The 27,967-nt window shown below is 42.7% G+C and overlaps 2 protein-coding genes across 2 annotated transcripts in view; both read right to left on the reverse strand.

Annotated features, from left to right (window-relative positions):
- On the reverse strand, window positions 1–23,501 carry LOC103363787 (WD repeat-containing protein 26). The gene is made up of 14 exons (XM_008290685.1): window positions 22,774–23,501; window positions 17,995–18,094; window positions 16,787–16,843; window positions 13,632–13,768; window positions 12,116–12,213; window positions 11,860–12,016; window positions 9,820–9,958; window positions 7,075–7,215; window positions 6,640–6,759; window positions 5,576–5,721; window positions 5,335–5,413; window positions 5,101–5,230; window positions 3,849–4,043; window positions 1–3,204 (listed from the first exon to the last, which is right to left on the reverse strand). The coding sequence occupies exons 1-14, from the start codon at window positions 23,067–23,069 to the stop codon at window positions 3,179–3,181; spliced, it is 1,821 nt and encodes a 606-aa protein (XP_008288907.1). The 5' UTR covers window positions 23,070–23,501; the 3' UTR covers window positions 1–3,178.
- Window positions 23,502–25,934: 2,433 nt separating this feature from the next.
- LOC103363799 (adenylate cyclase type 3-like) overlaps window positions 25,935–27,967 on the reverse strand; it is a 17,374-nt gene continuing 15,341 nt past the window's right edge. Inside the window, exons 15-18 of the mRNA XM_008290699.1 lie at window positions 27,799–27,915; window positions 27,252–27,378; window positions 27,059–27,183; window positions 25,935–26,457 (exon numbers count right to left, since the gene is read on the reverse strand). Coding sequence (XP_008288921.1) covers window positions 26,275–26,457; window positions 27,059–27,183; window positions 27,252–27,378; window positions 27,799–27,915 — 552 coding nt within the window. The 3' untranslated portion in view covers window positions 25,935–26,274. The remainder of the gene's footprint in view (window positions 26,458–27,058; window positions 27,184–27,251; window positions 27,379–27,798; window positions 27,916–27,967) is intronic.

Here is a 27,967-nt window from a genome sequence, read left to right on the forward strand (position 1 = left end):
TTACTTAAAATAACTCGACTTTATTGGCAATAGTTCTTATTACTGCTAATGTTGGCATCAGAGACGGCCTCCTCCTCCTCCACCTCCTCCTCCTCCTCCCGGGTGCTCTAGCCCTAAACAAGACATTTAGAAACGAACCCGCCGAACACAGTTCTGACAGAAGCCCGGCCCGGCTCTGCAGCGGAGGCCTGGACACATGCAGTGACTGGGAGGGGGTGGACCTGGACGTGAGCAGGGCGGGAGAGATGTCCGGCACCACCACACTCCTGTGTTCTTTTTTTTTTGTTTGTTTGTTTTGTTTTTTTCAAAACCCTGAATGCTTTATTGAAAATATGCATACATAACACTTTTCCTACACAACAATACAAAACAGTACAATCACTTTTTTTTGTTTGTTTTTTGTAAATAACACATTGAACGCAAAAGAAAATCCCCCACACATCTTTTTTTTTTTTTTTTGTCCCGCCCGAGCCCAAGGAACTTAGAGATGCTACAGTAAGCCCTTATTATTCCCCACCCAGTCCCGACCCGGTCCCGACCCACCACCACCACCACCACCACCAGCATCACCTCTGAGAAGTAAGACATAGTTAAATCAGAAACAACTCCCTCCAGACAGAAGAACAGAGTAGACACCAGGTTGCATACAGACAAAGCGTTTTGTTTTTTTTGTGCCACCAGCAGGTGATCCATGGTTTCTTTCTTTTTTGTTGTTGTTGTTGTTTTCGGGTCTTCTGAAATGATGTGTGGCGTGGAAGAGGAGTCCATTCTCAGGAGTGGAGTTTGAAAGGATAAAAAAAAAAAAAAAAGGTTTACGAGATACCAGATGGTGACGAACAGAACCTAGAGAAAACACCACACCTGTGTGCCGCCGGGAGATGTCGGGTCAAAGTTCATGGAGGGAACTCGTTAAAGGCGAGGGGTGGATAGTCCGAACCTGATTTGATTGTAGGTAACACACTTCCTAAGACTCTTCCTGTCGGCCTGGGTGTTACTGTGCATATTCGTTTGTGAAAAGCAGTGGTGAGGTTAAAAAAATAAATAAAATAAAATAAAAACACAAACCAAAGGATGAAAAGAAAAAGTTAGGTTACAAAATAAAAATTAGGACTCCAAATGTCTGGTTATATTTTAATATGATCATACAGGAAATAGAGAACAACCAAAAAAAAAAAAAAAAAAAAAAAGACAAAAAAAAAAATAAGATATAATAATGCGAACAAAACAAAAATTAAGTAACAAAAGAAGTTCAATAAAAACAGACAGAAAAGCACTGTTTTTAAACATTTTACTGTAGCAAAGAGTCATTACATACCCTGAAAACGGGAGGAAGAAAGCTCTGGATGGCGACTGACCACCGGGTAACTTGGCTGGAGAGCAAAGAGGGGTGTTTACGCCAAATTCTCCGTTTTTTTTTTTCTTTCTTTATAGACTTTTAGATCAGTCACTGCGTTTGGGTGCATAGAGGCAGAGCCAGATCCTGCTGCAGTCTCCTGTCTTTGCCAATGCAGCCTCTGTCGTGGGTTTATGTGCAAGAGAGAGAGAGCGGCGGGAGTGGAGGGCGTGGAGGGAGTGGAGCTTTCATACATACTCAGGGTTCGTGTGCAACTGTATGAACAGGAAGGCAGTTTGTGTGTGTTTTTGGGGGGATTACAGCAGCGTGGGTTCTCCGCTTTACAATCACCTTCTCGTATGGAATTGACCTTTTTTTTCTTTTTTTGCTAAACGACACACGACAGCTTCCTTTTTTTTTTCTTCCTGAATCGCTCAACATTGCTAGATCCAATAACATCAGTGCCGTTTGAATGCCACATGAAGGAGGAGGAAAGGGAGGAGGAGGAGGAGGGGGAACCAAAAAAAAAAAAGTAAAAATTAAAGCCCCGGATTAAAAAAAACACTTTTTTTTTCTTCTTCTTCTACAAAATGGCTCTCAAGTATTCTTTGTTCCACAGATAGAGGTCCCTATGGGGCTTTGGATAACTCAGAATCGGTTTAAAATCCTCTTTACAATTTTGACTCTGGGATCAGGAGCGTGGAGGGGATGTAGGGAGGGAGGGAGGAGGGAGGCAGGGCGAGAATATTCTGCTGGTGCGAATTGAACACACGTACAAAAAGAAATAAAACAAACACGCGCCGATTAGATCTGCACCCAGTGACGTCATGCACAGCTCACCATCACTCAGTCACACTAGGGAGGGACAGCGGTCGTGCACCTTTAAGTCGCACTTGAACTTCTTCCACGTCTCGAAGCGTGTCTCTCGAGGAACACCTCCGAGTCGGCTGATATGTGACCCGCGGGTCGCTCCGTCCTCCTCCGGGCGGATGTGATGGAGTTGTGCGGTTGGCTAGCTCGTCGGAGGGGGGCGGGGCCTCGTTACAGCGACTGTCCTTGTTAGAAGTTTTAAATTAAGGAATAAAAAGTTTGTTTGTGTTTTTTTTTTTCTTCCTTCCTAATGCTGAGAAAACAAAGTGGAATCTTCACGCTAAAGCTTTCCACGGGCACTACTCGAGCTAAGGTTCACCTCTGAAACGAAACGCTATGACTAATCATAAAAAACATTTAGCATAGCCTCTTTTTTTTTCTCTTTTGTTTTTTCTCTTTGTCAGCTGGTCGGTCAGTGTTTTATTAACGGAGGATTTTCAGCCTTGTTTTTTTTTTTTTGTCCCAAAAGATGCGAAGAATATAGCGAGAAAGAGGAGGACGGGGGCAGAGGAACACATACATACAGAAGAGTTGCTATATCCTCCCCCGGCAACACCCCGCCCGAGTCCAATGGAGACACTATACAGGTGAGACAGGACAGGTGTAGTCCGATGAGGAGCCGGCTGTCCGGAGGCTTCCTGGGAAACGTGGCTGCTGACCGAGCGGCGGAAAATGGAGGAAGAAGGGTCGGTTGGAAGAGTCGCCTCCCGCCGGGCTCGGAGGGTTCCCGGGCCGCCGGGTCGAGGTCGTGACTCTTCTCGGGGTCCGTCGTCGCCTCCACCGTTCTGCCAGTCAGGAGACAAATTCTTCTCACTTGTGTGTTTCTCGTTGGGTTTTTTTTTGCGTTGGTGGCCTCTGGTGGTGATTCTTCGCTTGCTTGGTGTCGGATTGTGTTTGCCCGTTGGAGTTTTCGTCTTATTGTGGGATTCTTGGATTGTTGTTAAAGAGAGACGTCATCTGCTCCGTTAGTGACCATCAACTGTCCATGTTACTGCAGTTTTCTGAGGAGGAGAAACACGAGACATGTAAATACGACGCTACAAGTAGAGCTCCCTCTAAACCAGGGAGCTCCACCTCCAGTCCTCGTGAGCTACCGTCCTGCAGGTTTCAGACGTTACCAAAACACACCGCACACACAAAAAGAGATCCACAACACCCTGGTCAAAAGCTACACAAAACTCTGAAAAAGCCACACACATGAGACACAGGTGTGGCAGAAACATCTAAAACCTGCAGGACAGTCGCTCACGAGGACCGGAGCTGGAGATCCCTGCTCTAAACCAACAAACACAAACAAAAAAACACCAGCAGTTTGTCTTTAAAAAAACTTTTAAAAAGTCACTAAAACAACCCTTTGACCTTCTTTTCTTTTGTTAATTCCACTTCTTCCTGACTTAAAGAAGGCATTTGTGGTTCTTTTATTGTTCTGTTTCCTGTTGTTGTGTTGGTACATTTTGTAAATCTTTCACCAGGTTTGGCTCTTTCTCTCTGGTCTTTTTCCTTCTGTTCGGACTGACCTTCCGTTTAATTTCTAATTTTTTCTGTTTTTAAAAAGCTGTTCTATAAATAAAGTTATTATTATTATTATAGAGGTTTTTAAACACTTAATGACAGCACACAGACGGCTGCTGTCCTTGCTGGTTACCGTTCAGTCCGTCGGCCTCTTGTGAGTCGAGGAACGGCGCCGGGCCCCAGACCCGGACCGTGCCGTCGTCGGAGGCGGACGCCATGAGGCCCGGGATGGCCGGGTTCCAGCTCACGCAGTTCACGGTGCGGGTGTGTCCGGTGAGCTCGGCGATGGGCAGCTCTCCACGCCGGTGCCAGATGTACACTTTGTGGTCTGAGGACAGGCGGAAGAAAGAATGTTTAGATTGAAGCAGGAAGTACTGGACAAGACGGAGTTCTGGTCACACGGTGTTCTAGTTTTCCTGTTGACTGTATTTTTGTTTATCAGTTATTATTGTCAAACAGTTTGGTCGATCTGCTCTCTTAAACCGGACTCTGACTGGTTGGACAGTCTCTGGTTCATAGAGAGTAAAGCTCCACATCAGCAGGATTAATCCATTATTTCACCCTCTCACACCACCCCTCACCCCCACGCTGTCACAACTTTGAGCTGGTACAACCTGATGCACACTGTTGGCTTTAACGTCATTATTTAACAGATAAAACAGCAGCAAAACGGCACGAAATCACTTAAAACAAACAGCAAGAGACACAAAATAACACGAAGAAACGCAAAAACAGGCCACAAACGAGACACAAAACAACCAGAAAGACGCACAAAATTACTCAAAGTACCACAAAACGGCAAAACAAAGACAGAGAAAGATTAGAAAGCGACCACTCGCATCCAAACTAACTGATGTTTCTGCACTTTGTTCAGTCAGATGGACAAAACGTTGAGTGTAAACAGCGACCGACGAGTCAGATCATCCAGAACCAGCAGCTCACTGGTCTGTGATCAACAGATAGCGGTGTTTTTTAATAAAAATAATTAACACAGGCCTCGAAAATCACACATCTGTCGACGAATTCTCCAAACAAACACGACAGAAAGTCCGACAGAAAATACTCCACTGGTTCTTGTGTTTGCATCACGATCAGGTCAGACTTAATCTCAGCTCATTACACATTATATTCTGTTTTCCAGAAGTGTTTTCTTTGTGCTGTGTAACAACGACACTCAGTCGTTGCATCTTGTTTTATTTCTGTAGAGCTGAGTGTTCAGCACAGAAGAATAAATCAGGCTCTCACTGTCGATCAAATCCAGATTTACGTCAAGCTTTGTTCAAACGAGTCAGTTCTCCAGAAGCAGAATGACTCCAAACACACCGGACAGCGTGTCCTACTGAACGCAGAACCGACAGTCGAGCCGCTGACTGCTCTGACAGTACCTTCGCTGCCGCTGGCGATGAAGTCTTCGTTGTGTCCTCCGAAGCAGGAGTGGATGGTGTAGAAGCCCTGGGTCACACCTTGGTACTTCCTCACCAGCACCCGGTCCTGGAGGTCCCACAGGTGCACGCCCTGCGAAAAGGTCACAGAGGAAGAAGCGCCTGTGAATCCTGAAGCGGCAGAACGAAGCGGCGGAGGGAATGAACTGACACCACCGGCAGCGGGGAAGGTCTTACCTGAGTTGCTACATTTAACAAAGCTAATCTTCCGTTCTTTGAAACAGTAAAAGACATGATAGGATGGTCCTCCTGGACTCTGGAGGACACAAGGACACAAGCGTTAGTCACCGCCATGTTTAATACAACAGCACACTCGTTAATGCAGGAGCTGGTCGTTTTCTTGTGCTACCAAATGGTTTTAAATGACACGAGCTCCTGTCCTGTTCAGTAACGACAACAATAAAACAAATACACGCACATGTTTCTGTCCGTAAGGTCCTCGAAGTTGTAGCCCCGGATGCGCTGGTGGGTGTCCGAGGCCAGAACTGTCCTGCCGTCGCTCAGGCACCACAGGCACTGGACTCTGACGCCCTCCCAGGAGTCTAACAAGTTACCGTCCAGGTCCTGAAGACAAGAGACATCAATCAGCTCTCGTTAATGGAAACACAAGGTGGCAGCGTTCACCTACAGACGACCGTCGTCTTAGGAGCGCTGTCGTCCACACGGGAGACCTGCTCGGTCACAAAGTGCACATTCATCATCATCCTCCCAAACAACAACACATCGAGTTCATCGGGTTCACGGCTGGAAAATCAATAATCTCAAGGAGATGATTATCTTTTGGCTCGAGCAGATGTTGAACAGCTGCTGTGCACGCACCCAAACTCACGCTTTCGAAGCAAAGATTGAACATAGGAGCGACACTTAATTCTCCAGAGCTACAAAAAAATAAATTAAAATAAGGAAATCGTAGAAGCAGAAGAAGCAAAGAGCAGCTTCTTTAGTCCAGAACTGATCCTTGGCTGGTTTTTACTGCAGCTCCTGGGATTAAAATGACCCGCACTGGTATCGAGATGAGCATTTTTTAATCCCCCAGTGGGAGAATTTTGCATTTCGGAGATATTAGTAGAAAAATAAGGGTTACTGCACAGACTCATGAAACCAGAGAGCCCGTCCTGACTTCACATGACTTTAATTTTGTCTTCATTTTATTCATTATATCTTCCTACTGTTCCTACAATGCACTGGTTTTTATATAAATCTGTTTTTCCTGCCTTTAAACTTGCACTTTGCAACGTGTTTTGAAAAGTGCTACACAAATAAAGTTTATTATTGTAGAAATACAGATAAAGATGTATTATATTTGCACAGAAACTACCAGTTTTGCACATATCAGTGTTACTGCATGAGTAGAAATACTGATAAAGTGTTCGTGTTGCACAGATTTGTCTGTCAGCAGATAAATATGCACATATTCTAGTATTTGGAGAAAATGTGATGTTGCACACGAAAAGTGAAAAATAAACCCCTGGATGCACTCACACACTGATAAAACTGTCCTCTCTGTCCCCCGGTGACGAAGCGCTTGCCGTCGGGGTTCCAGGCCACGCTGGTCAGACTGTCTTCGTGGGACTGGGACATCTTGGTGCGCAGCTCCCCCGTCTGGTCAGGAGGAGAACGACGGGCACGGTGGAAAAAAACAAGAGGAGGAGGAGGAGGAGGAGAGAAATGGGGGAAGGGAGAAGAAACATTAAGTAAGAGTGGGGGAGGGAAGGACAACAGAGGAGCGAGGGGAGGGGAGGACGAGGAGGAGAGGTCACTGAGTACACCGATCTATGGAGGCCATAGGCTTTGTTTTGCTTCTGCGCTTGTTTACTGGAGTCGAACGACACGTCTTAGGCGTCATCGATCTGCTGGATGGGGTCGCTGCCGTTTAAAGGGGCGGCGTGGGATTAGATTTTTTATGAAAAACATTACCTGGACGTTCCAGAGCCAGAGCTCGGAGCAGTCGTCGGGTCCGCAGGCGATCAGGTAGGTGTCGTCGGGGCTCCAGGCCAGGTAGGAGACCCCGTAGGCGTGACCCTCCAGGGTTCGCAGCAGCTTCACCTGGTGGCTCTCCTGCTCGAGACAAGGACGAAGAGACGCTTTAGGACGAGACAAAACCGGGGATACACCGACTATCGGCATGGCTGATTATCACAGCCGATATTTTCCTGCAGCTGTGATCAACACATGACAAAAATCTATTCAGCTGAACTGCAGGCAGTGTTTACACAAAGACAATCACCAATTTATCAAAAAATAAATAAAAAACTAAAGGATCTGTCAGAAAAACTAACCAAATCTCAGCTGAAAATATCAGAACCTTATTATTCTGCATCTGCCAGCAGTAAAATAATATTCACTTCTTAAGCTGACACTTAATAACACCATTATAACCCTATTATTATTTAGTACACCGTATACTTACATATTTTTAATTTCCTTTGCACTATGTTTATTTTTATATTTTCTACTCATGTTTATCTTCTTTTTCTTCTGCTTGAATTTCTAAGACTTTGAAAGGGATCAAATGAAATAAACGTGATTCTGTAATAACACACGATCACGAATATTGCACTGAAAGATGAGATGAAAATAAAACTGACAAAGTGCACGCTACACTGACGATGTGGGACATGAAGGTGAAGTATTTTGCACATGTAATTAAGATGCTGCAGTTGAAATGTTACCCATGTCACACTGCACAATCTAAAGAAAAAATAAACACTGCAACTGATATTGATATAACAGTTTAGATGTGAGATGTTTAAGCTGCCGGCTGTCTTTACCCGCTGAGGCCTCGGCCCTTTTCTGTGCCGATAGAAGAACCTCACATAGTCAAATAAGTGCAAATTGGTTTGCGAGACGTTACATAACATTCAGGCTTCATGCACGCTAAAGGCCAAGTCATGCTTTCTGCGCGTCCGTGAGGCGACGCATGATGTGCCCTTCGTCATCCGCCCACATGAACCCCTCTGTGGGCATCTGCAGCCCAAAATCTGCGGCCAGTGGACCGTCGCAGCGGCTGCACGTGTGCCGGGAAAACAAGCCCAGAACCAACGGAGAATCTGCGCCGTCATAATTCGTCATTAGCTTTAATTGGAGAAGCTGCTGCCAGACTTCGGAGGCGGTTTGATTTACACGAGCTCTCCAAACGCAGCGGGTCGCTCTCAGTTCTCCAGATATCCTGAGCTGGACTCAGGAATAATCACTGCCACGCTGCTACGGTTCAATCTGTTACTGGCTGCTGTATCTTGTAGAAGCAGAAAAGTCACAGCCTTCTAAAAACATCCAGGGACGCCCCGTGTGTTGATCTGGATTTAATTTAATGTGACCATCTGTAGCACATCGGAGCAGATTTTCTGTCATATGAAAAGAAACGCATGCATCTGTTTAAGTATTTCTACTCATGGAAGAATCTGTGCGACATCTGAATTGAAGAACCTACACTGATGTTTATTTTTTATATTTTTCTACGGATGCTCCCTACAGTTGAGCATCGTCTCTTTTGTTGCTGTAGCGCTGCACATTTCCCTGTTGTGAGATTAATAAAGCAAAATTTTTAGTCAATTTAACCTTAATATTTTCTGTCCAGATTTTTTACTTGCATTTGGTCCTTTTCATACGACATTATAATCGTGCAAACTAATCACTGAACTTGAAATTATGACTTAAAACAATAGAATTTGCAAATTTGCAAAGGCTGCAATTAAAGATATGCTATGCAGTGTGTCTGACCCAAAGTTTGAACCGTCATGTGACTGGTTTTGTCTTGATGCTGCTAATATTCTTGAGAGACGGTCGCACTTTTGACGGTGCTTCGAGTGGTAAAGCTGACAGTAAATATTGAACTTAAGCAGGACTTTCAAACATCAATCCACTTCAGAAAACATGTTCCTATTTTACTCCTACTGTTCCCACTACTGGAGACTTTAAGACTTGTGTAAAGTTGCTAATGCTTTGTCTGGATGGTTCAAACACTCATTCTGTGCTGTTTTCTGACTTTTTTTTTTATCACCTGACGATTTTCCAGAAGAAAACAAAGCCTTCAGCCTCGACTCCCAGCAATAAATTCAACATTAATTCCACAGAGCTGATAAATTCCAGGTGCTGCTGACCTCGTTCTCTCTGCAGCGGCGGTTTAATTCTACTTTCTGCAGCTGAACAACCAGGCTCTTGGTCCACGTGTGCATCGTCAACGTGCTGCGTGTTCGCAGGCGTCGTTTTAGGAATATTAAAATGGATGAGTGAAAAATTCAAGGCCATTCCAGGCACCTCCAAAGGTAAACCGAGTCTAGTCTGTGTGACAAATCAGTTTTCTTCAGTCCATGTTTGAGGGGCGACAAATTCAAAAAGACTCAAGTCTGAGCCCAAATAAAAGAACCTGGAGGGAAATAGACTTCTGTGAATTTATTGTTAGAGTCCTGCGCTCTAAAAACAGGCAGCGCTGACAGAACGAGGCGACGAAACCATAAGGACAAACTGACGACTTCCGTATTTATTCTAATTAATAAATGCGTGAGCTAAAGAACGAAAGCATGTTTGCATTTTGGTCGACAGTGTCTCTGCTTCAAAGAGCTAAAACCGTATAAAATGTGCACAAACAGGTCACCGCGACATGACCGCCACATTCCTGCGGCTGTGAACTAAACCACATGTGTTTGTTTATTTCACACTCACCGGATCCACTTGCCAGATTATGACCGTAGTGTCTTTGGAGCCGGTGGCCAGTTTGGTGCCGTCGTTTGAGAATTTGCAGAACCACACCTCGTTGCAGTGCTCTGTCAGGATCTGCTGGGTGTAACAGGGGAACTGCTTCCTGCAACACGGACACACAAGAAGAAAATATCAGCTGCATCTCAGAACTCTGCAGGAACAGTGGGATCTAATGTGCAATACAGGGGGAAGGAGAGGACAGTAAACAGATTATGAAGCTGCGAGATAAAGGAAGGAGAGCAAGTGCAATGCTGAGGGCGAAACATAAAAGAGTTAAGACTCCTAATGAAGAACATAACGCTGGTCTTTGACTGCAGCAACAGAAACGTTCGGTACACTGGTTTTCCATAATGTTGTAGCCTGTATATATCCATCCACATGTGTTTTTATTATATCTTTATTCTTAGCTTTATTGTACTTTTGTAGTTCTTGTCCTGTATCTAGCTGCTGTAACATATAAAGTAGTGATCGACCGCTTTTCAGGGTTGATACCGATGCTGATTATTGGTAATCACCAAAGCCTGATAACCTGTTTTTGAAACCAAGGTACATTAAATGTAAATTTCTAACAGCATGTGAGAGAAGAGAACCTGCCATTCATAACTACAATAACTGAACAAGACACGACAGAAAAACGAGACACGACAAACACACAGAGGGGACGAAACACCCCGAACGAGAAGCAGCAGAAAAACGAGACACAAAACGACACAAACGAGTCACAAAATAACACAAAAAGGGCACACAATGATACGAATGAGACACAAGAGAAAATGAGGCACAAAAGGACACAAGCGAAGCCACAACATGACAAAAAATGAGACACAAACCAACAAACAGGAATAGCACGGATCACACCAGGATCAGCTGAGATTGTTCAGTTTGTCTCTTCTCTAGTTTCTTAATATTTCTCTGTTCTGTCACTTTTATTCCCCTGTAAGGTGCAGATCTTAAAGCATTATTAGTTACTGTTTTCCAGACTCTGTTTCAGGTTAATATGTGGCTGCCTGCTAACTTAGCCGTTAGTGTAGCCTTAGCCTCTGCGAGAGAAGCTAATTTCGTGCTTTGTGTTTCATTTAACCGACAAAACACTAAATCTAAACAGAAATCAACACAAACAAGAAGAAAAATAACAATACGAGCAAGACACTATATCAGCAAAACAAGACCGGAAATGAAACAAACGAGATACGAAACGACACAAACGAGACACAACCTGACAAAGATGACGACACAAACTAAACACAAAAGAAAAATGAGACACAAATCAACACAATACAACACAAGTGAGACACAAACCGACAAAAACAAGAAACAAAACACCCCAATAAAGACACAAACAACACACAAAACGAGACAAATGACTCACAAAACAACACAGGCGGCATACAAAACAACACAAAAAGGGCACACAATGCACAAGCGAGATATGAAACGTCTAAAACGAGACACGACCTGACAAAGACGAGACGTACAATGACACGAACAAAACACAAAAGAAAAATGAGACACAAATCAACACAAAACGACAAAAACAAGACACACAACGGCACGATAAAGACATAAAACAAGACAAATCGAGCACACAATGATGCGAACGAGACACAAACCCACAAACAGGAATAGTAGTGATTAAATTAGGATTGATAGAGATCAATTTGTCTCTTCTCTAGTTTGTTAACATTCCCCCCTAAGGTCCAGATCTTATTATTAATTATTGCCTCAAGGCTGCTTGCTAACTTAGCTGCTAGCCGTTAGCGTAGCCTTAGCCACTGTGGGAGAAGAGAATTTCCTGCATTGTGGCAATGGCTTCAGGTTTTGCTGCTTGAGAGACGTTTGTGAGACCAACTAGTCAGCAAAATCACGACACTGATAATCAGAAAAATGCCAAACATCTGCCACAGTCGGTCTATCCCTAATGTCAGAGACACAGTTTGAGCCTTTCAGCAGCTCAACATCCAAGTTTCACAGCAACAAGAGGTCAGACGACGCGTCGACACCGACCTGCTGCAGACGTGGTCGAGGAGGAGGGACACCGAGTCCAGGTTACTGTCCAGCTTGGTGTTGTGGTAAAGGCAGCGGTCCCTCTGCAGCTCCACCGCCTGGCGCAGCAGAGTGTGCAGCCGGCGGGGCGGCAGCATCACGGAGGGCGGCAGGTACGCTGCAGGGGAGAGCGGCAGGGACACAAGTTCAGCCCTGCGCGTGGAATGAGTGTGTGGAGAAAGGTGTGCACGGTCAGTGTGTGGGCGTGTCTCCTCACTCTGCAGTTTGTCCAGCAGCCGGCAGCGCGAGGCCGTGCCCTTCCCCTCCCACTCGGCCTTGGCCCGGAGGTCCTCGGCGTGGCTGCACATGAGGTACCTGCGAGACGCGAGAACGCAGTTAATGCAGCAGGAACACCTCATAAAAGACAACAAAAAAAAGCTGTGCATGCTGCCAAGACATTACCAAGAGGTCAGCAGGAGTTCAAAGCAGTGATTAACACAGTGGGAGTCTGTGGGAATGGAGCCCTATTCAGACAAGTGAGGGCAATCTGTCATTCAGATATGGGTCATTATTATGTTATTGCTCCTCACTGCTTTCTAGAGAACATCCAGTGATATATATACATAACACATCTCTAATCAACTAAAACATCTGAAGTGTGAGTAAATGTGTGTATCTTCTCTCTCATATGATGCAGACATGTGATAAACTCAGAGGAAACAGTCCTAAACAGCTGGAAGCAACAAACTTTAAGCCCTAAATGACACTCATTATTGGTGAATCTCATTAATCTGATCTGTTACAGACTTTTTATGGACATTATAGCTTCAAATAGATGTGAAAACGTGGAGCAAAGTGAGCGAGAAAGGTGCCTTGGTTCAGTTTTGTTGATGCGACTACATGACTACTCAGTCCGACTCAGTAAGAACGTTGTTCCTGGTTTTACAGAAAAGCGAGGATTCGTACATTTAACGGAAAGAAGTGCAGAGAAGGAGTCGGTCTTCTGTTGACCCCACGGTGACGAAGCTGTTTACTGGCTGCCGGCAGCGACACGCTCAAGGACGCATTTACATACAGCTGATTGATCGACCAAATAGACGCGACGGATCAATGCGCCGCTAGAGTGACGGCCCGCTCAGGTAAACAGGCTCGTCGGTGGTGTTGACTGATCGATTCACGCTAATTGATTAAAGGGAAACATGAGAGGAATTCCACCTTCTACTGTATGTCAAAGGAAAAAAACGGGTAAACAAACGATCAACAAGCTAAAGGTCGTCCCAGCCGCCACGATAAAGTCAAGGGCAAATACTGAAGCTTGTTTTTAAAAGCCTCATGACCACCGTCAATACTCCCGTGAGTAAACCCTCTGTTCCAGATAAACTCAAGAGGCCTCTTAACCTGCAATTTAACTCGATCAACAGCAGCTGCGTGACATTACAGACAAGATTAGAGCTTAAACATTAACCCTGGGAGCATTTATCACGTATTATTTTCATATTGGATGAAGCTGACTCTGTGTTACACCAATACATTCTAACCAGCCTCCGTTACGAAGCTCAGCAATTTAATATTCCCTCATTTAACAGCACATAATATTCCTATAACACAAGGGTAGAATTTGGCACGAGCGGCTCACTTTTAAAGCTGGCTCGTGACCGGCGGTGGAAGCTGCATCATTAGTGACTGCAGAGCTTTGTGAGGGCTGCGCGGCTTGTTTGTAGGTGTGTGTTTGTGTAGGCAGCGTGAACATTGTGCGATGACTGCGATGAGACAGATGCAGCATCAAACGGTACCCGCTGAGGACGTGGATGCGATCTGTGTTGTACTTGAGCGGCGTCAGCTCTCCCCGGAGGACCTGCAGAGCCTCCAGGACTTTGCCGTCCTCCAGGTACTCGAGGTACTTCTGCTGCAGCAGCAGGAACTTCATGCGCTGAGGAGAAGGAACAGAGGAGGTGTGTTAGAAGCATTCAAATCTGATTTCAACCACCAAACAGCACGACTGTTGATATAGAAGGACAGAGAAGTAGCACATTTTTAACCCTCTGAACTCCAAAATGTTCTTAAAAGGAATGTTGTCTTAAAAAAACAGACGACATTACACCATTTATCAGAGGAGGAAACTGTAAAAACAGCAAAACTTGTCAGATTTCCAACTTTTCCGACAGTCTTTTAACTCATCGTGTGCGAGTCTGTCTAGAAAAACAACAAAATCTGTTAAAAATCACAACATTTCATTTAAATCTTAAAAGACTCTTCAAAAACAAATACTTGAATCAGACGTAAAATTTAAAAATAATTCTGTAAAACAAAAACAATCATCAGATTTTCAGCATTCCTCAAACTAACCCTAAAAATGTACCGACACCAAGCTTAAAACTGCAAAATTTCATTAATAAAATTAAATAATTACAAAAATAAAGTGTTTGCACCGTATTCTATAAAAAGCTAGAAAAAAATCAGAAAGAATTCTCGACACATTTGACTCAGCTTTGACCAACAGTCACGTGACAAAAATTCAGGTTGAACTGCAGCCAGTGTTTCCTCAGAGAGACGGAGAGGAAAATAAAACCGACTGGATCAATAAATAAATGCAGCATGGATCAGAACCAGAGAACAGAGGAGCCAGTTGTTGGAGATACATCCAGCTGATGGTGGAACATCTTTCTACAGGTGATGGTGGAACATCTTTCTACATGACGGTGGAACATCTTTCTACATCTGATGGTGGAACATCTTTCTACATGTTGGTAAAACATGTGGACACTTGGAAAATGTTGATTTCAATTTTTGTAAAATAAAAACATCAAATCAATTCAACTTTTATTTTTTGATGGTTTCTGGCATTCTAACTGCGTCGTACTGCACAGACGACATCTCTGAGTTTTCTCTCCTCCTTCTGGGTTGTTTAGTTTCCACTGAGCTGCAGGACTTTATGTTGCAGTATAAAAAAAAAGAACGAGCCAACGGTGACAAATGAAGCAGAGAAAGTGTTTGGAGTTCAGAGGGTTCGGGTGCACTGCAACATCACAGAAATAAAACGCTATCTGATAGTTGTGCCACAGTTTTAAAGCGAAACAGTCGCAGCGTCTTGTAACTATGACATACTATCACATCCCATCGCGACAAGCGACGTTTACGAGGCGTGCGGTAAAATGTCAGCCTCGTATTCTTTCACGCTGATGGCTGCTGGCAAGTGTTTTCCAATCGCTGCAGGTCACCGGTGACATTTGCGGTATTGAGTGTCTCCGTCCTATCTCAGGTATGCAGCGCGGCCCCGACAACTGGTGCAGTTATACCGGCTGCACATAGACTCAGCACAACATCCTCCCACACCAGTCCACAAATAAAGACTCTCCGGCTTGGCCTGTGATATAAGTGCAGCTGCAGACCGGAGCGGCGCTAGGAGTCGTGTTGAGGACGACGGTCTGAACCCGGCGCTACGACAGATGAAGATCAACTCGACTGGTAACGGCAGCGAGACTGACTTCTGACACAGAGCAGACTGAGACACCGGGGAGCATTTCTGGAGCTAATTTTTTATGCTAATTGGCATGCTAGCTGGGGCTAATTAGCCTTAGCCGAGTCCCATTTCCAAAATGTAAAATATGCGCTCTCAAGCTAACCTCCAGTGGATAATATCTTAGCAGTTAGCATGCAGCATGAGGACTTTAATCAGTTTGAATTAATAAGAAATACAAGACGAACTCTCCCAGAGTGCAGCATAAATGATAATATCGTTGATTTTAATCGATCCTGAGCTCATGATTATCAAGAATTTTAGGGACAGATTAGAATTTTTGCACTTTCACGTTTAAAGAGGTGCTACATTCATGCTAATGTGCAAATCTTGCTTCAAATTAAGACTTGAAATTATCGTTATCTGATTTCAGAGACAAATATAAATTAAACTGCACCTTAAACAGCTGTAGACACGATAACTTATCAGTTCTCTGTTTCCTAAACGTCTCCCATGCAGGCTGCACTAGAAGCTAACTACCTGGCTGTGCACAGAGAAGCCTCTAGTCTCCATCACTTACTCCACTGTGAATGGAGAGAATTTTATAAAATATATATTTTTTGCAATTGCTCATTTAAGCAAACATTAAAGCTGCAGCACATCCCTACTGATGTAAAGATCTGCATCAAAACAACACTTTAAATAATCTTCAGCTGAATTCAGAGCATCTCCTAGAATATAAATTCGTGTATCTTAATATAAATTAAACTGAACCCAAAAGGTCTCACTGGCCGAACACCTGCTGATGTAAAGACACTATAATGTACCGATGCTCCCTGAACGCCTCACATGCAGGCTGCACTAGAAGCTACCGACCTGACTGTGCACAGAGAAGCCTCTAGTCTCCATCAGTTACTGCAGTGCAGCAACTTGATTAATCAATCTGATTTAGCCAAAGCGATTTTACTGATATCTGCTGGTTTTCATGAGCAAAGTATTTTAAATGTCAACATCACACTAAATCACAGCCAAAATCTGGATTAATTTCCAATAATTGTGTTCTGCTTTTGCAGTAATTACTCGATAAAAGTTACTATTAAATCAACTGCATCAGTAATATGTCCTAAATGTGTTATTCTAAAGTGAATCTAAAGCTCCCCGGTGGACAGTATTCATAAATGAGAGCAGCTGCTTCACGTATCTTTGCTATTTCTGTGCTGCACCTTAAAACAGAAATACTACAAATCAAATCGATAAATCAAATATCAGCTCCTTCGGGTCCATTAGTTTAAATCACGCTGGCAAATTTGCTTAAAACAACATTCCCCAAATCTAACACGGTGTCTTTTTTTGTTCCTTTTCCGAGGCCTCGTCTAGAACATTTCTAACGCTCCGCAGCAGGAACCGGTGCTACGGCGGCACCGTTCTAGAACCTCCAGCGGTGCCTGCGAACCCGCTGGCTGGCTCAGGTCGGCGCACAGGGAAGCTTACCACAATGGCGTTGGGAGAATGCATCAGTGCTCTCAGCTCGTTGAGATCATTCTCAGCCTGGAACGAAACAAAGGCAGACAGGCAGAGAAATGTCAGCTCAGCAGTTTCCGTGCATGGACAGAAAAAAAACACACACTGATCATGTCAACGGTTACAGAAACAAACACAAACTGCTTCCACTGTTCTGCAGGTAGACGAGGCTTTAGGGGTTAAAACACACGACCGTCGGCCAGCGGAGAGTTCAGATCTGCTTCCTACATTCAAGTGTTTATGATTCATTTTCCAGCCTTCGGTTCTGATGCAGGATCATTATTCCAGAAGTCTCGTTGTTAATAAGATTCGGCTCTGAAATGTCGGAATGAAAGCCGTTCTGCAGGCAGAACCGGTGATTCAGACGCAGAAAAACACCATAAAAACAGCTGATGTAAAGCGAATAATGTGAAATTAAGATTTAGTAGTTACAGTAATAATTAATATATTTAATAGACTTTTATTATATTAGATATTTACCAGACTTATTTAAATTTGAAGGTTTACTTCCAACAACAATATTTCTTAAATAATTTAAATGTGAAGATGAAGCATCTACAATATTATTTATCATATAAATTTGCCATTTTCTATTTTGCTAATTTATATTTATTAAAGTTAAAAACCTGCAACTTTATTTATTCTGCCAGTTTATCGACTAACACCCTACAGCAAGATTTATTATACAATAATAATAATAATTTAACTGACTTATTTTAAATTTCACACTCAACAATATTATTTCATATAGAAACATATTTTGCTAATTTACATTTAATAAAGTTTTTTCCCTGCAATTTTATTTGTTCTACTAGTTTACCTGACTAGCAAATATTAAGACTACAGTAATTATACATTTATATACAAACATATTATCACATTTGTTAAAAAATACAAATATAAAATACTAATTTACGCGACTAATTTAAATCTTAAGTGGCAGGTAAAATAATAATAAGTAAGTTTGTTTGTATCCGTCTAAGTTATACAAAGACCTTCTACAAATATAATCCATCTCAAATTAAACCAAACATCAGAATAAACAGTTTCATGTAAACTGACTCGTCATTCCTCTTCAGTAATGTTTTGGTTTAGTTGAGTCTGACTTGCAGTGTTTAACAGAGTGACGCTCTGATGCTAACGTGTGGCGGCTGTCTATCAGATCTTTGGTTACCCACCTTGTCCCACTCTCCCTCCATCACATGGTTGCGGAACTTGGTGGCCGACGGGTGTTCCAGCCTGCAGCCCGACTCCTGCATCAGCAGGTCCACCGTCTGACTGCAGACACACAGACGGGAAGCAAAGTTAGAAGCAAAGACTCAAGACTTGAGACGACAACAGCAGGAGAGGAAGGAACCGAGCACAGAGGTGATACTTATGCTGAGTCCGTTAGAGCCACATTTCTGGGTTAATTATCCACCTTTCAATGACCAAGACTTAATCACTTACATGTCAACTAATAAATCAATGGTCAGCTATTCAAATAATCAATGAACCAGTTTGCGTATAAGAAAAACAAACTGTTTTTTTAAGAGAACAGCATCTTAAATGTGAATATTTTCTGGTCTCTTTGCTCCTCTGTGACAGTAAACTGAACATTTCCTGGGTTGTGGACAAACTAAACATCCATCTAATTGTGATTTTTCTACCAGATTTGATTTGTAATATCATTTTATTAAAGCCAGGCTTCAGCTCATTATTAACTGTGACTGAGTATTACCACATGAGACAACAAACGATTTATTGATTATTCGTCTCCAACTGTTTTGAGCCTCGATTAAGTAATTTAAAAGAAAAAAAGCCCAAATTCTGTAATTGCAGCGTCTTAAATGTGAATATTTTCTGGTTTCTTTCCATCTTTGTGACAGCAAACTGAATATTTTCTGGGTTGTGGACAAAACAAGACATTTGTCAAAAGATCTAATTGAGATTTGATTTGCAATATCATTTTTTAAAGCCAGGCTTCAGTTTAATATTTAATATTCACTGTGATTGAGTATTATGATGATTTATTGATTATTTGTCAACAACTGAATTAATCTCCAACTGCTTTGATAATCGATTAATTGCTTTTAAAGAAAAATAAGCCCAAATTCTCTGATTGCAGCTTCTTAAAAGTGAATATTTTCTGGTTTCTTTCCTCCTCTGTGACTGTAAACTAAAAATCTTTGGACAAAACGAGACATTTGTCATCTTTGGGAAACACTTATCAACATTTTATAGATCAAACAGCTTCTCAAGTCATCAAGAAATTATTTGACAATGAAAACACTCGTTATTTTTCCTCCCTGCATGAGACATAAAGGAGAATTAAGAAAGGAGAGGAGGTGAGGCGGCTTTTCATCGATCGACTTGAAGCCCGTCCTCAGTGAGCACACGATTACGTGAAATGACATTTCTGGGCAGATTATTCAGCTTCTCTTCACTGACCGCTTGTGACACGTAGGACGATGTCGTAGTTTGAAGCTCAGCTGATAGGTGAGCGAGCGATGAGTAAAATTAACGTGCGAGCAACGTTATTGGGGAGAAGGCAGGTTGAATATATTTCTTATTTTATAACGATCATGTGCTGCACAGAGCAACAAAACAAACTCTGTGATCATTTGTCTATTTTGTTTATCGCAATATGAAAAGAAAACAAGTTTCACCAGATTACCTCATCAAAAATGTAAAAATATATTTAAAAAAATACAAAAACAATGAAAAATGCTGCTGATTTCTACACTCAAACGACTGATTCCTTTTTGCCAATAAATGTTCCTTCTCCGTGTTTTTGCTGTGAACATGTGGAGCCTGTACGTCAACAAACCGCCTGTCCTTCTAAATATTTAGATATTTCTCTGGTACGTTAGTCATGGAAAATAAAAACCGAGCAAGTTTTTTGTGTCAAGTAGCAAAAAAAAAAGTTGTAGGAGGATGTGTTGAGTTAATGTGCCGTATTCTTGTTGGATTTTCTGCGATTGTGCACATAAAATATTAGTTTATTCCGACTTCTCTTCCCCCTAGTCGGGCTTTTATATAAATAAACAGCATGATTATATTACGCAGCTTTAATGGGCAACGTCATTTGTGCAGAAGGAATTGAGGAAAAAGATATAATCGTGACTTTTCTGACAGATATCAGGATTTGATTAGCGATATAATGTTCAGTTACACAGTCGCTCATCAAAAGCCAGATTAAAGCAGGAGAACAGTGGAGCTGCTGATTGATTAACTGTCGACTATTCAGCTAATCCTATCTGTTTTGATTGATTGGTCAGTCTAAATTCTTCTTTAAGAGCAAAAAAAAAGCATCATTTCTCTGATTTCAGCTTCTTAAATGTGAATATTTTCTGGTTTCTTTCCTCCTCTGTGACAGCAAGCTGAACATCTTTGAACAAAACGAGACATTTGAGGAAACACTCAACAACATTTTCACCTTTTTCCTACTAATCAATGAATCAAGTGAACAATACAAACTAATCAACAGCCCTGGAGAACGGCATGAATTTGTAAAACCATTCACGCGACTGTTTAAACTCTGGGTCGGATGTTTTGCTCGAGCTTTTACAAACTGAGCTGTCGCCAATTCAGAATCAGAAATACTTTATCGATCACCAAGGGGAAATTGTTTAAAAAGACCTAAACTAAAGCACTGAGTTGGATTTAAAATCTTCTGATCCATAGTCAGACAAACAGTCCTACAACTGAATTTAATTAATTAATCCAAACATCATCGCAGTACGGTCTCGTGTAGTATCCACATCGCGGGAGCTGCAGTGTTTTGACAATATGTGTCACAAGATAACACTCAACATTTTGCCAATGCAGCTTCTGGTGGCTGATATGTGCCGCTATAATTACACATAAGGTACAATTGATATAAGTGCATGTTGTTTTGAAAAGCCTGCATAAGTCAGTGTGGGTTTTTGACAGTTTTTTTAAAACGAATTTTGCAAAACATTCAACGAATCGCTATAAAAAAATCATGGCACAGCATTTTAAATCGAGCTGCACGTTCTTATATATAATTTATATGAGTTTTTTTATGTTGTGGGACGTGTTAGGTGCCAAAAACTGTGTCTGAAGAATCTAAAATTAGAATAAGGAACGGTAATAAGTGAGTGAATTATCATAGCTAGTAATAGATTAAGTATTGTGGTGCTATAGAGATTCCCAGCCATCGAATCGTGTATTCTACATATAAAAACAACAAGTTTGTTTGGGACAGACGGCAGCAAAAAGACATTAAATCATCATGTTTATGTTTAGATTTATTTCCAGGTGAAAAAAAAATGTGGAAAATCAACCGTTACGCTAATATTGGGACTTAATTTGCAATACCTGTCAATAATAATGGGGGCATTCAGGGTTTCCAGGAGCTCACACGTGTTACATTCAGCAAAAAAATAACGTGCAAAGTGGAAGAAATAACCTGAACAGTTTTTTTTGTGCGTATTGATCAGATGTAGTAGGAGGCTGGGAGTCATGAATGGAGCCTCCGCTGCAGCCTGTCGACCACGATCCACAACCATCTGTCCAAACGCCACCATCTACGCCAAACACACTCGGACACGCCGCCAGCCGACACGCATGTGTGTGAGCCAGATAATGAAAGTGAGTTGGGGATGAAAGGGGGGGTAGGACGAGGGGGGGGCGGCAGCTTACACCTTCAGCATGATGACATCATTCTCAGGTATCAATGGAGTGGCGCAGCAGCTCTGTGTTGAGCCTCTTACACTGATTTCTCTTGCATTTCCCCAGCTGAAATGTGGGGGCTCTGTTTCATACCAGCCAATGCCATGTACCCCCCCCCCCCCCACCAACCCCTTTTATAATACCTTATAATAATGGCAGCTACACTTCCTCAGCTGGGCGCCACAGATGAGCCTCTCTGGGGATGATGACTGCACATATATTTCCCTAAAAACCCCACCACGCTATAATTAGATTCAAACACAGCGTTTTCCATCTGAAACAGCTGGTGAGGAGCGCATTCCTCAGCCGCCATGAAACCGTCCGATTCTGCTCAATTCAGGAACAAATGTCGCCCACGGTATTGACTACCAGCTGTCTTTAAATAAATGCATGGCCCCTCAGTGTTTTTATGGCTGACTGGTGACACTGTGCTCTGGCACAAGGGGCACAAAAAAAAAAAAAAGAGGGTTTATCATGTGTTATAGGAGATAATCCTAATAACACAATGATATCTGTATGAAATAATTTAATGAAACAGGTGACAGCTCAGGGAATGCACTCAGAAACACAGTTATTACACCGTTAATCAGCATTACAGGCTTATTAATGCTTTAAAAATGTAAATGTGTTGCAGTGAAGCTGGAAAATAAAGAAAACCACCACAACAACCTCACATTTTCTCAGCTATTTTTTTTTTTTTGCGCAACAGCCCCTTAAACCGCACAATTAAATAAACAAACAATAACAAGCAAACTCGACAATATTTGATTTAGAATCGAGTTTCTCCATCAACAGGACGTTGTTTTTGTTTTTTGTTTTTTTTTTCAGATCCAAACAAGTGATCCTGGTGTCAGCTAATCAGATGATGTAATGCCTTTTATTCACTTGTTTAATGGACACATCGTTGGCGTCGCATTCACGGGAATAAAACGCGTTTTCACGTCGCGGTGCTGAAAAGCAGAATGTTATGATTTCGTGTCTGAGCGCATTTTAACGACCAGGACTCAACACTTGAACGCAGGCTAACGCTGCTAGCTTCCCGGCTAACTGTTATTGTGCAAGATGGACCCCTTCTTTCCACCAACTGCCGAGCCGAGGCTAACTAACTACCCCATCCCCCCATGTTTGTGTCTGTCAGCCGCACTGATAGCGCCTTTACCGGCTGCTTTTCCGCAGTTTCGCACAAATAAACGCCGACATCGACGCCTGCCCTCTCGTTCGGCGCTAACGTTAGACACCTTTACAAGTTTTTCCCCGACTGACACGCCGAATAAACTTACTTGAGCCCCAGTCCGTGGAGATGTTGTCCTATTAATCGTATGACATCCTCCTCCGCCTGCGATAGTCGCTTCTTCTTCTTCAGCGAGCCCACCTCCGAGCCCGAGGCCGTGGAGGCGGCCGAGGACGTCCCGGTGGTGGAGCCGTTGCTGGTGCCGACGCTGTTGCCGTTGTCCGTGCTGGAGAGGAGCCCGTTGGAGTGCGCTCCCCCGGCCGACGATGACTCCCCGTTTTGTGCGCTGTTCAGGCAGGAGAGCTCCGAGGATTCCTGTCCCTGTCCTGCCCCGTTTGCCTGCATGCTGCCGCTGAGGTTGTTGACGACGCTTCGGTTGAAGTGGATGGCGGAGGTGGCTTGAGAGTGAGTAGCAAGTCCTAGGACAACTCCGGACAGGCCTGTTACGACTGCTGAAGCCCCGGGCTCTCCTGCTCCCTCCGCCGCCGAGGCTCGGTGCTTCTTCCGCGGGGGCGGCGACGCTCCGCCGGTGTCCGAGTCGGAGGAGGAGGAAGCGGAGGCCAGAGTTTCCTCACCGAGAGCGGCCGTGGTTAGAAGCCGGCGGAGCTCCGGGTGGGAAATGAAGGTTGCGTTTCCAGGTTTGGAGCGGACTGTCACGGCGGAGCTCCGTCAGTCTGACCGTTTTGTTGTTGTTTCTCTGAAAACGGCTGCAGCTCTAATGGAGGCCCGACGTCCTGACGTAACAGGAAATTCCTACACTAGCAAGCTTCCGGGTAGAATTATAATCCAGGGCGGTGCAGAGGAGCTAGTTAGCATCAGAACTACCCACAGCAATACCAGAGGAGCTAGTTAGCATCAGAACTACCCACAACCATAACAGAGGAGCTAGTTAGCATCAGAACTACCCACAAATGTAAGAGGAATTAGTTAGAATTATAATTACCCACAAAAATAACAGAGTTAGTTAGCATCATGTTTACCCACAAAAATAACAAAAGAGTTAGCATGATAATTAACCCCCAACAAATGCGCTAGTTAGCATCATAATTAATCATAAAAACAACAGTGGAATTAGTTCGCATCTTAACTACAAATAATAATTCTACAATTTCCCCGAGGTACCCTACCAAAGGGATCAATAAAGTTCTATCTAATCTAATCTAATTTACTCTAATAACAACAGAGAAGTTAGCATCATAAATACCCACAAAAATAACAGAAGAGTTAGCATCATAATGTTCCTCAACAAATGAGGAAGTTAGCATCATAATTACCCACTAATATAACTGAGGAGTTAGTTAGCATCACACCTACTCATTACAATAACAGAGGCGTTAGTTAGCATCATAGCTACCCTCAACAATAACAGAGGCGTTAGTTAGCGTCACAGCTACCCACAACAATAACAGAGGTGTTAGTTAGCATCATAGCTACCCACAACAATAACAGAGGTGTTAGTTAGCATCATAGCTGCCCTCAACAATAACAGTACAGCAAGTTAGCGTCATGACTATCCATAAAATTACCATATCATCATCATATAAATGATAATGAACTAATATAGATTAGATTAAAACTTTATTAATCTTTCAATAAATTATATAAACTAGTTAAATCACCTTCAAGTGATAATTATAATCCAGTTACATACACTATTGTGAAATATGCTGTTCTGCACAATAAGTACTTTTACTTTTGGTCTTCGTTGGGTTTTCCGTGTATATTTTTTAAGACTTACCTTTCTTTTGAAGCTAGTTAGGTAATTTATTAGCGTATATAATACAGTGTTATATACGCTAATAAATTGCCTAACGAGTGGTGACACAAGAATGATCTCCAGTGTAGACACACAAGTATTTATCAATTTAATATGATCTTTAATTCATTCCAATAATTTTTTAAAAGTGTAAAAATCAACATTATCATCAGTGTTATTTTAAGATAATTCAGTTAATTAGATCACTGATTAGTGCAGATTACCAGATTACTAAATTATGAATGAAACTAAATGACCTTTACTATGATCACAATTGTTTGTACATTAACATTCTGCTATGGTGGAATAAACAAACAAACAAACGTTGGATGAACTTTAAAACTTTCAATAAACATGTTTTTTTTTTTTATATTTATACATTTTTATGCTTTTCATTCACACTCATGCTAAATTTAGGGATTTAATTTGAGAGCAACTGTCAAAATCAAAAATAAAATGACAAAATAATCTCCAAGGTATAGTGCAAATATGTTTTATTAAAACAATATCAATACAAAGTGATTAAACTACATTATTTTACAAACCTGAGCTCAAGGTAGAACAACTGGGAGGATAATTTATGTCTGTTCAAAGCTTGTATTTCACATAAATAGTCAAGCGAAAAAATTGGTACAGCCCCAGAAACTGTTGGCGTTTCTGTCAAACATTTGATCCTCATTGATACAGAAAAAGATGGTAAACATATTAGACAATATCTTCAAGCTCTGTCTGACAGAATAAATCCCGTGCGAGTCCTGAACATTTTCCACCACCACGTTTCACAGCTGCTGTGAGCGTCTTCTCCTGAAAACCTGCCAAACGTGTTTCTGTGGACAAACAGCTCTATGTTTGATTCATCAGTGCAGAACGTTGTTCCAAAAGACATGCTCTCTGCCTGTTTGTTCACTGGTAAAGGCTATTTCCTGGCACACCTCCCACGCAGGTCAAATGATCTCCTTCTGATTGCAGCTGCAGCACTTTGACGACAACCGTCAGCTGCAGAACCCCGGGTGGAAATTTGGGACTTTTTGGAGATTAATTTTGCACCTTTGCTCTGAAGCTGGATTTGCTTTGCAGCCGGTCCAGGACGAATTTGTTTTAAATCTGCATCACTAAACACAGGGCTGTACTTTGGTCCGTTTACTTGAGTGCATCACCTTTATCTGTAGGTTCTCTTTCAGCGTTCACTTCCTCAAATATGTTGGCAAAAAAAATCAACAGTTTCCATCGGCTGCACTTATTTTTTTCACATCTCATTGAATCAAAAATGATAAAGTCTTTAATGCAGGAGCTCTGTGACATACTCTTGAATTATATACAACTTTACAAAATAAGTTTCTGTTCTTAAATGTTATTTCGCTGCTGCAAAAGTCATGATAGTCGTACAGTACACTGTTGTGTTGGTCTACTTCCATAATCCTTAAATTATCTATAAAAAAGATCTACGTCAATAAACTGTATATGAGGTGTGATCAAAAAGTTCTGGGACTGCCGATGGTCATGCATGAGCAACAATAACTGTTACGGCTCAGGTGACCAGAGTTCTACTGTGGATTACGCCATATGAAAAACAAACCCAGTTCTGATCCCCTCAGAATCAGCTGCTTGAACCAGGAGCACTTGGAGCAGAGCGTCACCACGCCAGGAAAAGTTTTCGGCGGGGATGGAGAGTTTTTAACGTTTACAGTCTTTGAACTTTTCGATCGCACCTCACACGTGAGAAACGGAGCAAAACTGACTTCCTGCTTAGTCTACCTGTGCGGCATTGACATTTTGAAAAAGAAGAAAAAATTGTCACGAAAGCTCCCCAACTTGGTGCGGGAGGGCAGTGGTCACCGGGTCGGCGCTTCTACTGGGTTTGTCTTTGCCCTTCATGAAGAAGGTGAGCAGCTCCCCTTTGCCCTTGACGAATATGGGCCCTCGTCGGATGAAGCGGAAGCCGTACTCCTTCAGGATGTTGCAGCAGTCCTCCACCACCTGGGGGCGCAGCGGGACGCAACAGTTAAAGCGCAAAAACAGACACGATACCAACATCCACATAAAGTCTAAACAATAAACCCCTGACATGTTTTTGACATCGGTTTGGGACTTATTACTTTCCTTACATCTAACTTCAAGACAACTCCAGTTGCTACGATTAAATTACGAGAATTTCAAGAGCAAACACTTCTCCCCAACACGCTGTTTTCACATGGAAATGTTAAATCCAGCTGCAAAGCTAGCATGTATGTGTTTCTTTGAGTTGTAGAGCTGCTATCGTGCTTAAAGCCGACATAATTGAGCACTTTTTTTGCCGACCTGACATCAGTAAACTTACTAAAGTCTCTGCTACAGTGCTCCTTTACTGGGTTTAACTCCCACAATGCTCTCTGCTTCCTCTACAGGTTTGAACAGTAAGAGGCTCCACCTGGTGGCGCAACCAGGTACTACAGCTGATCTACAATAATGTGTATTATCAAGGAAAATACTTAATCTGGATGTCCCTAAAAACAGCTCATGCAGTGAAGTGGATCGATGAATGTGGCAGTTTGAGCCTGAGAGGTTTGAAATGAGCAGGAAGCAGCGGTGACTGTGTAACCTGGATGTTTCCCATCACGCCGGTCGACTCCATCCTGCTGGCCACGTTCACCGTGTTGCCCCAGATGTCGTAGTGAGGTTTACGAGCTCCGATCACTCCGGCCAGAACTCCTCCTTTGTTCAGACCTGAAATTAAATTTGATTAAAAACTAGTTTAAACTCGCAGACAGACGCTGGCAGACGCACACACTGACCGATCCGCAGCATGAAGTTGTTGAAGGACTGCTTGTTGAGGTTGTTCAGGGTGACTTTCATGGCCAAGGCGAAGTCGGCGAGAGCGGCGAGGTGCTGCCAGTGTTCCATCAGGGACTGGTGCTCCAGCTGGGGACGGACAGGGATTCACAGATAATATCATCAACGTATACAGCAACAGGTTGGATTCAAAAAACAGCAACGATACGTAAGAATATGAATTAATTTGTTATTGAGGTGAAATGGTGCAAAAGACACCAAAGAGGACAGCAGGGATAATAACTGATAAAAACTGATCTAAAGGAGAGTAATTTTCATCGGATTACTGCATTATATTCTAATATATTCTGAATTGTGCTTGAAATGAGTGTTTTTCTTGCCATAATTAAGACATTTCCACCATAAATTGACACAAAAAAGGTAAAAACTGGTGCATAAGAATTCACCAGAATGCAGGAAACCAAACGCTTGCTGCTCAGAATCCCCAGCAGTCCTGATCAATGTGTTAAAACTAAATGAACACCCATAAATGAAGTTACTGGAGCCCACCTTGCGGCTGCTGTATCCGTTGGTGTTGCTTTCCGGCGTCAGTCCTGAAGCTGCCATGTAGGTGCTTCCTATCGTCTTGATCTTTGTGATGCACCGGAACTCGTCTCTGTCTAACAACTGGAGGACAAAGTGGACGAGAGTCAGTCTGACTTCATGCAGCGATGCTCCA

This window comes from Stegastes partitus, unplaced genomic scaffold (genome assembly GCF_000690725.1).
Source record: "Stegastes partitus isolate 25-593 unplaced genomic scaffold, Stegastes_partitus-1.0.2 Scaffold691, whole genome shotgun sequence".
In the NCBI taxonomy this organism is placed as follows: domain Eukaryota; kingdom Metazoa; phylum Chordata; class Actinopteri; family Pomacentridae; genus Stegastes; species Stegastes partitus.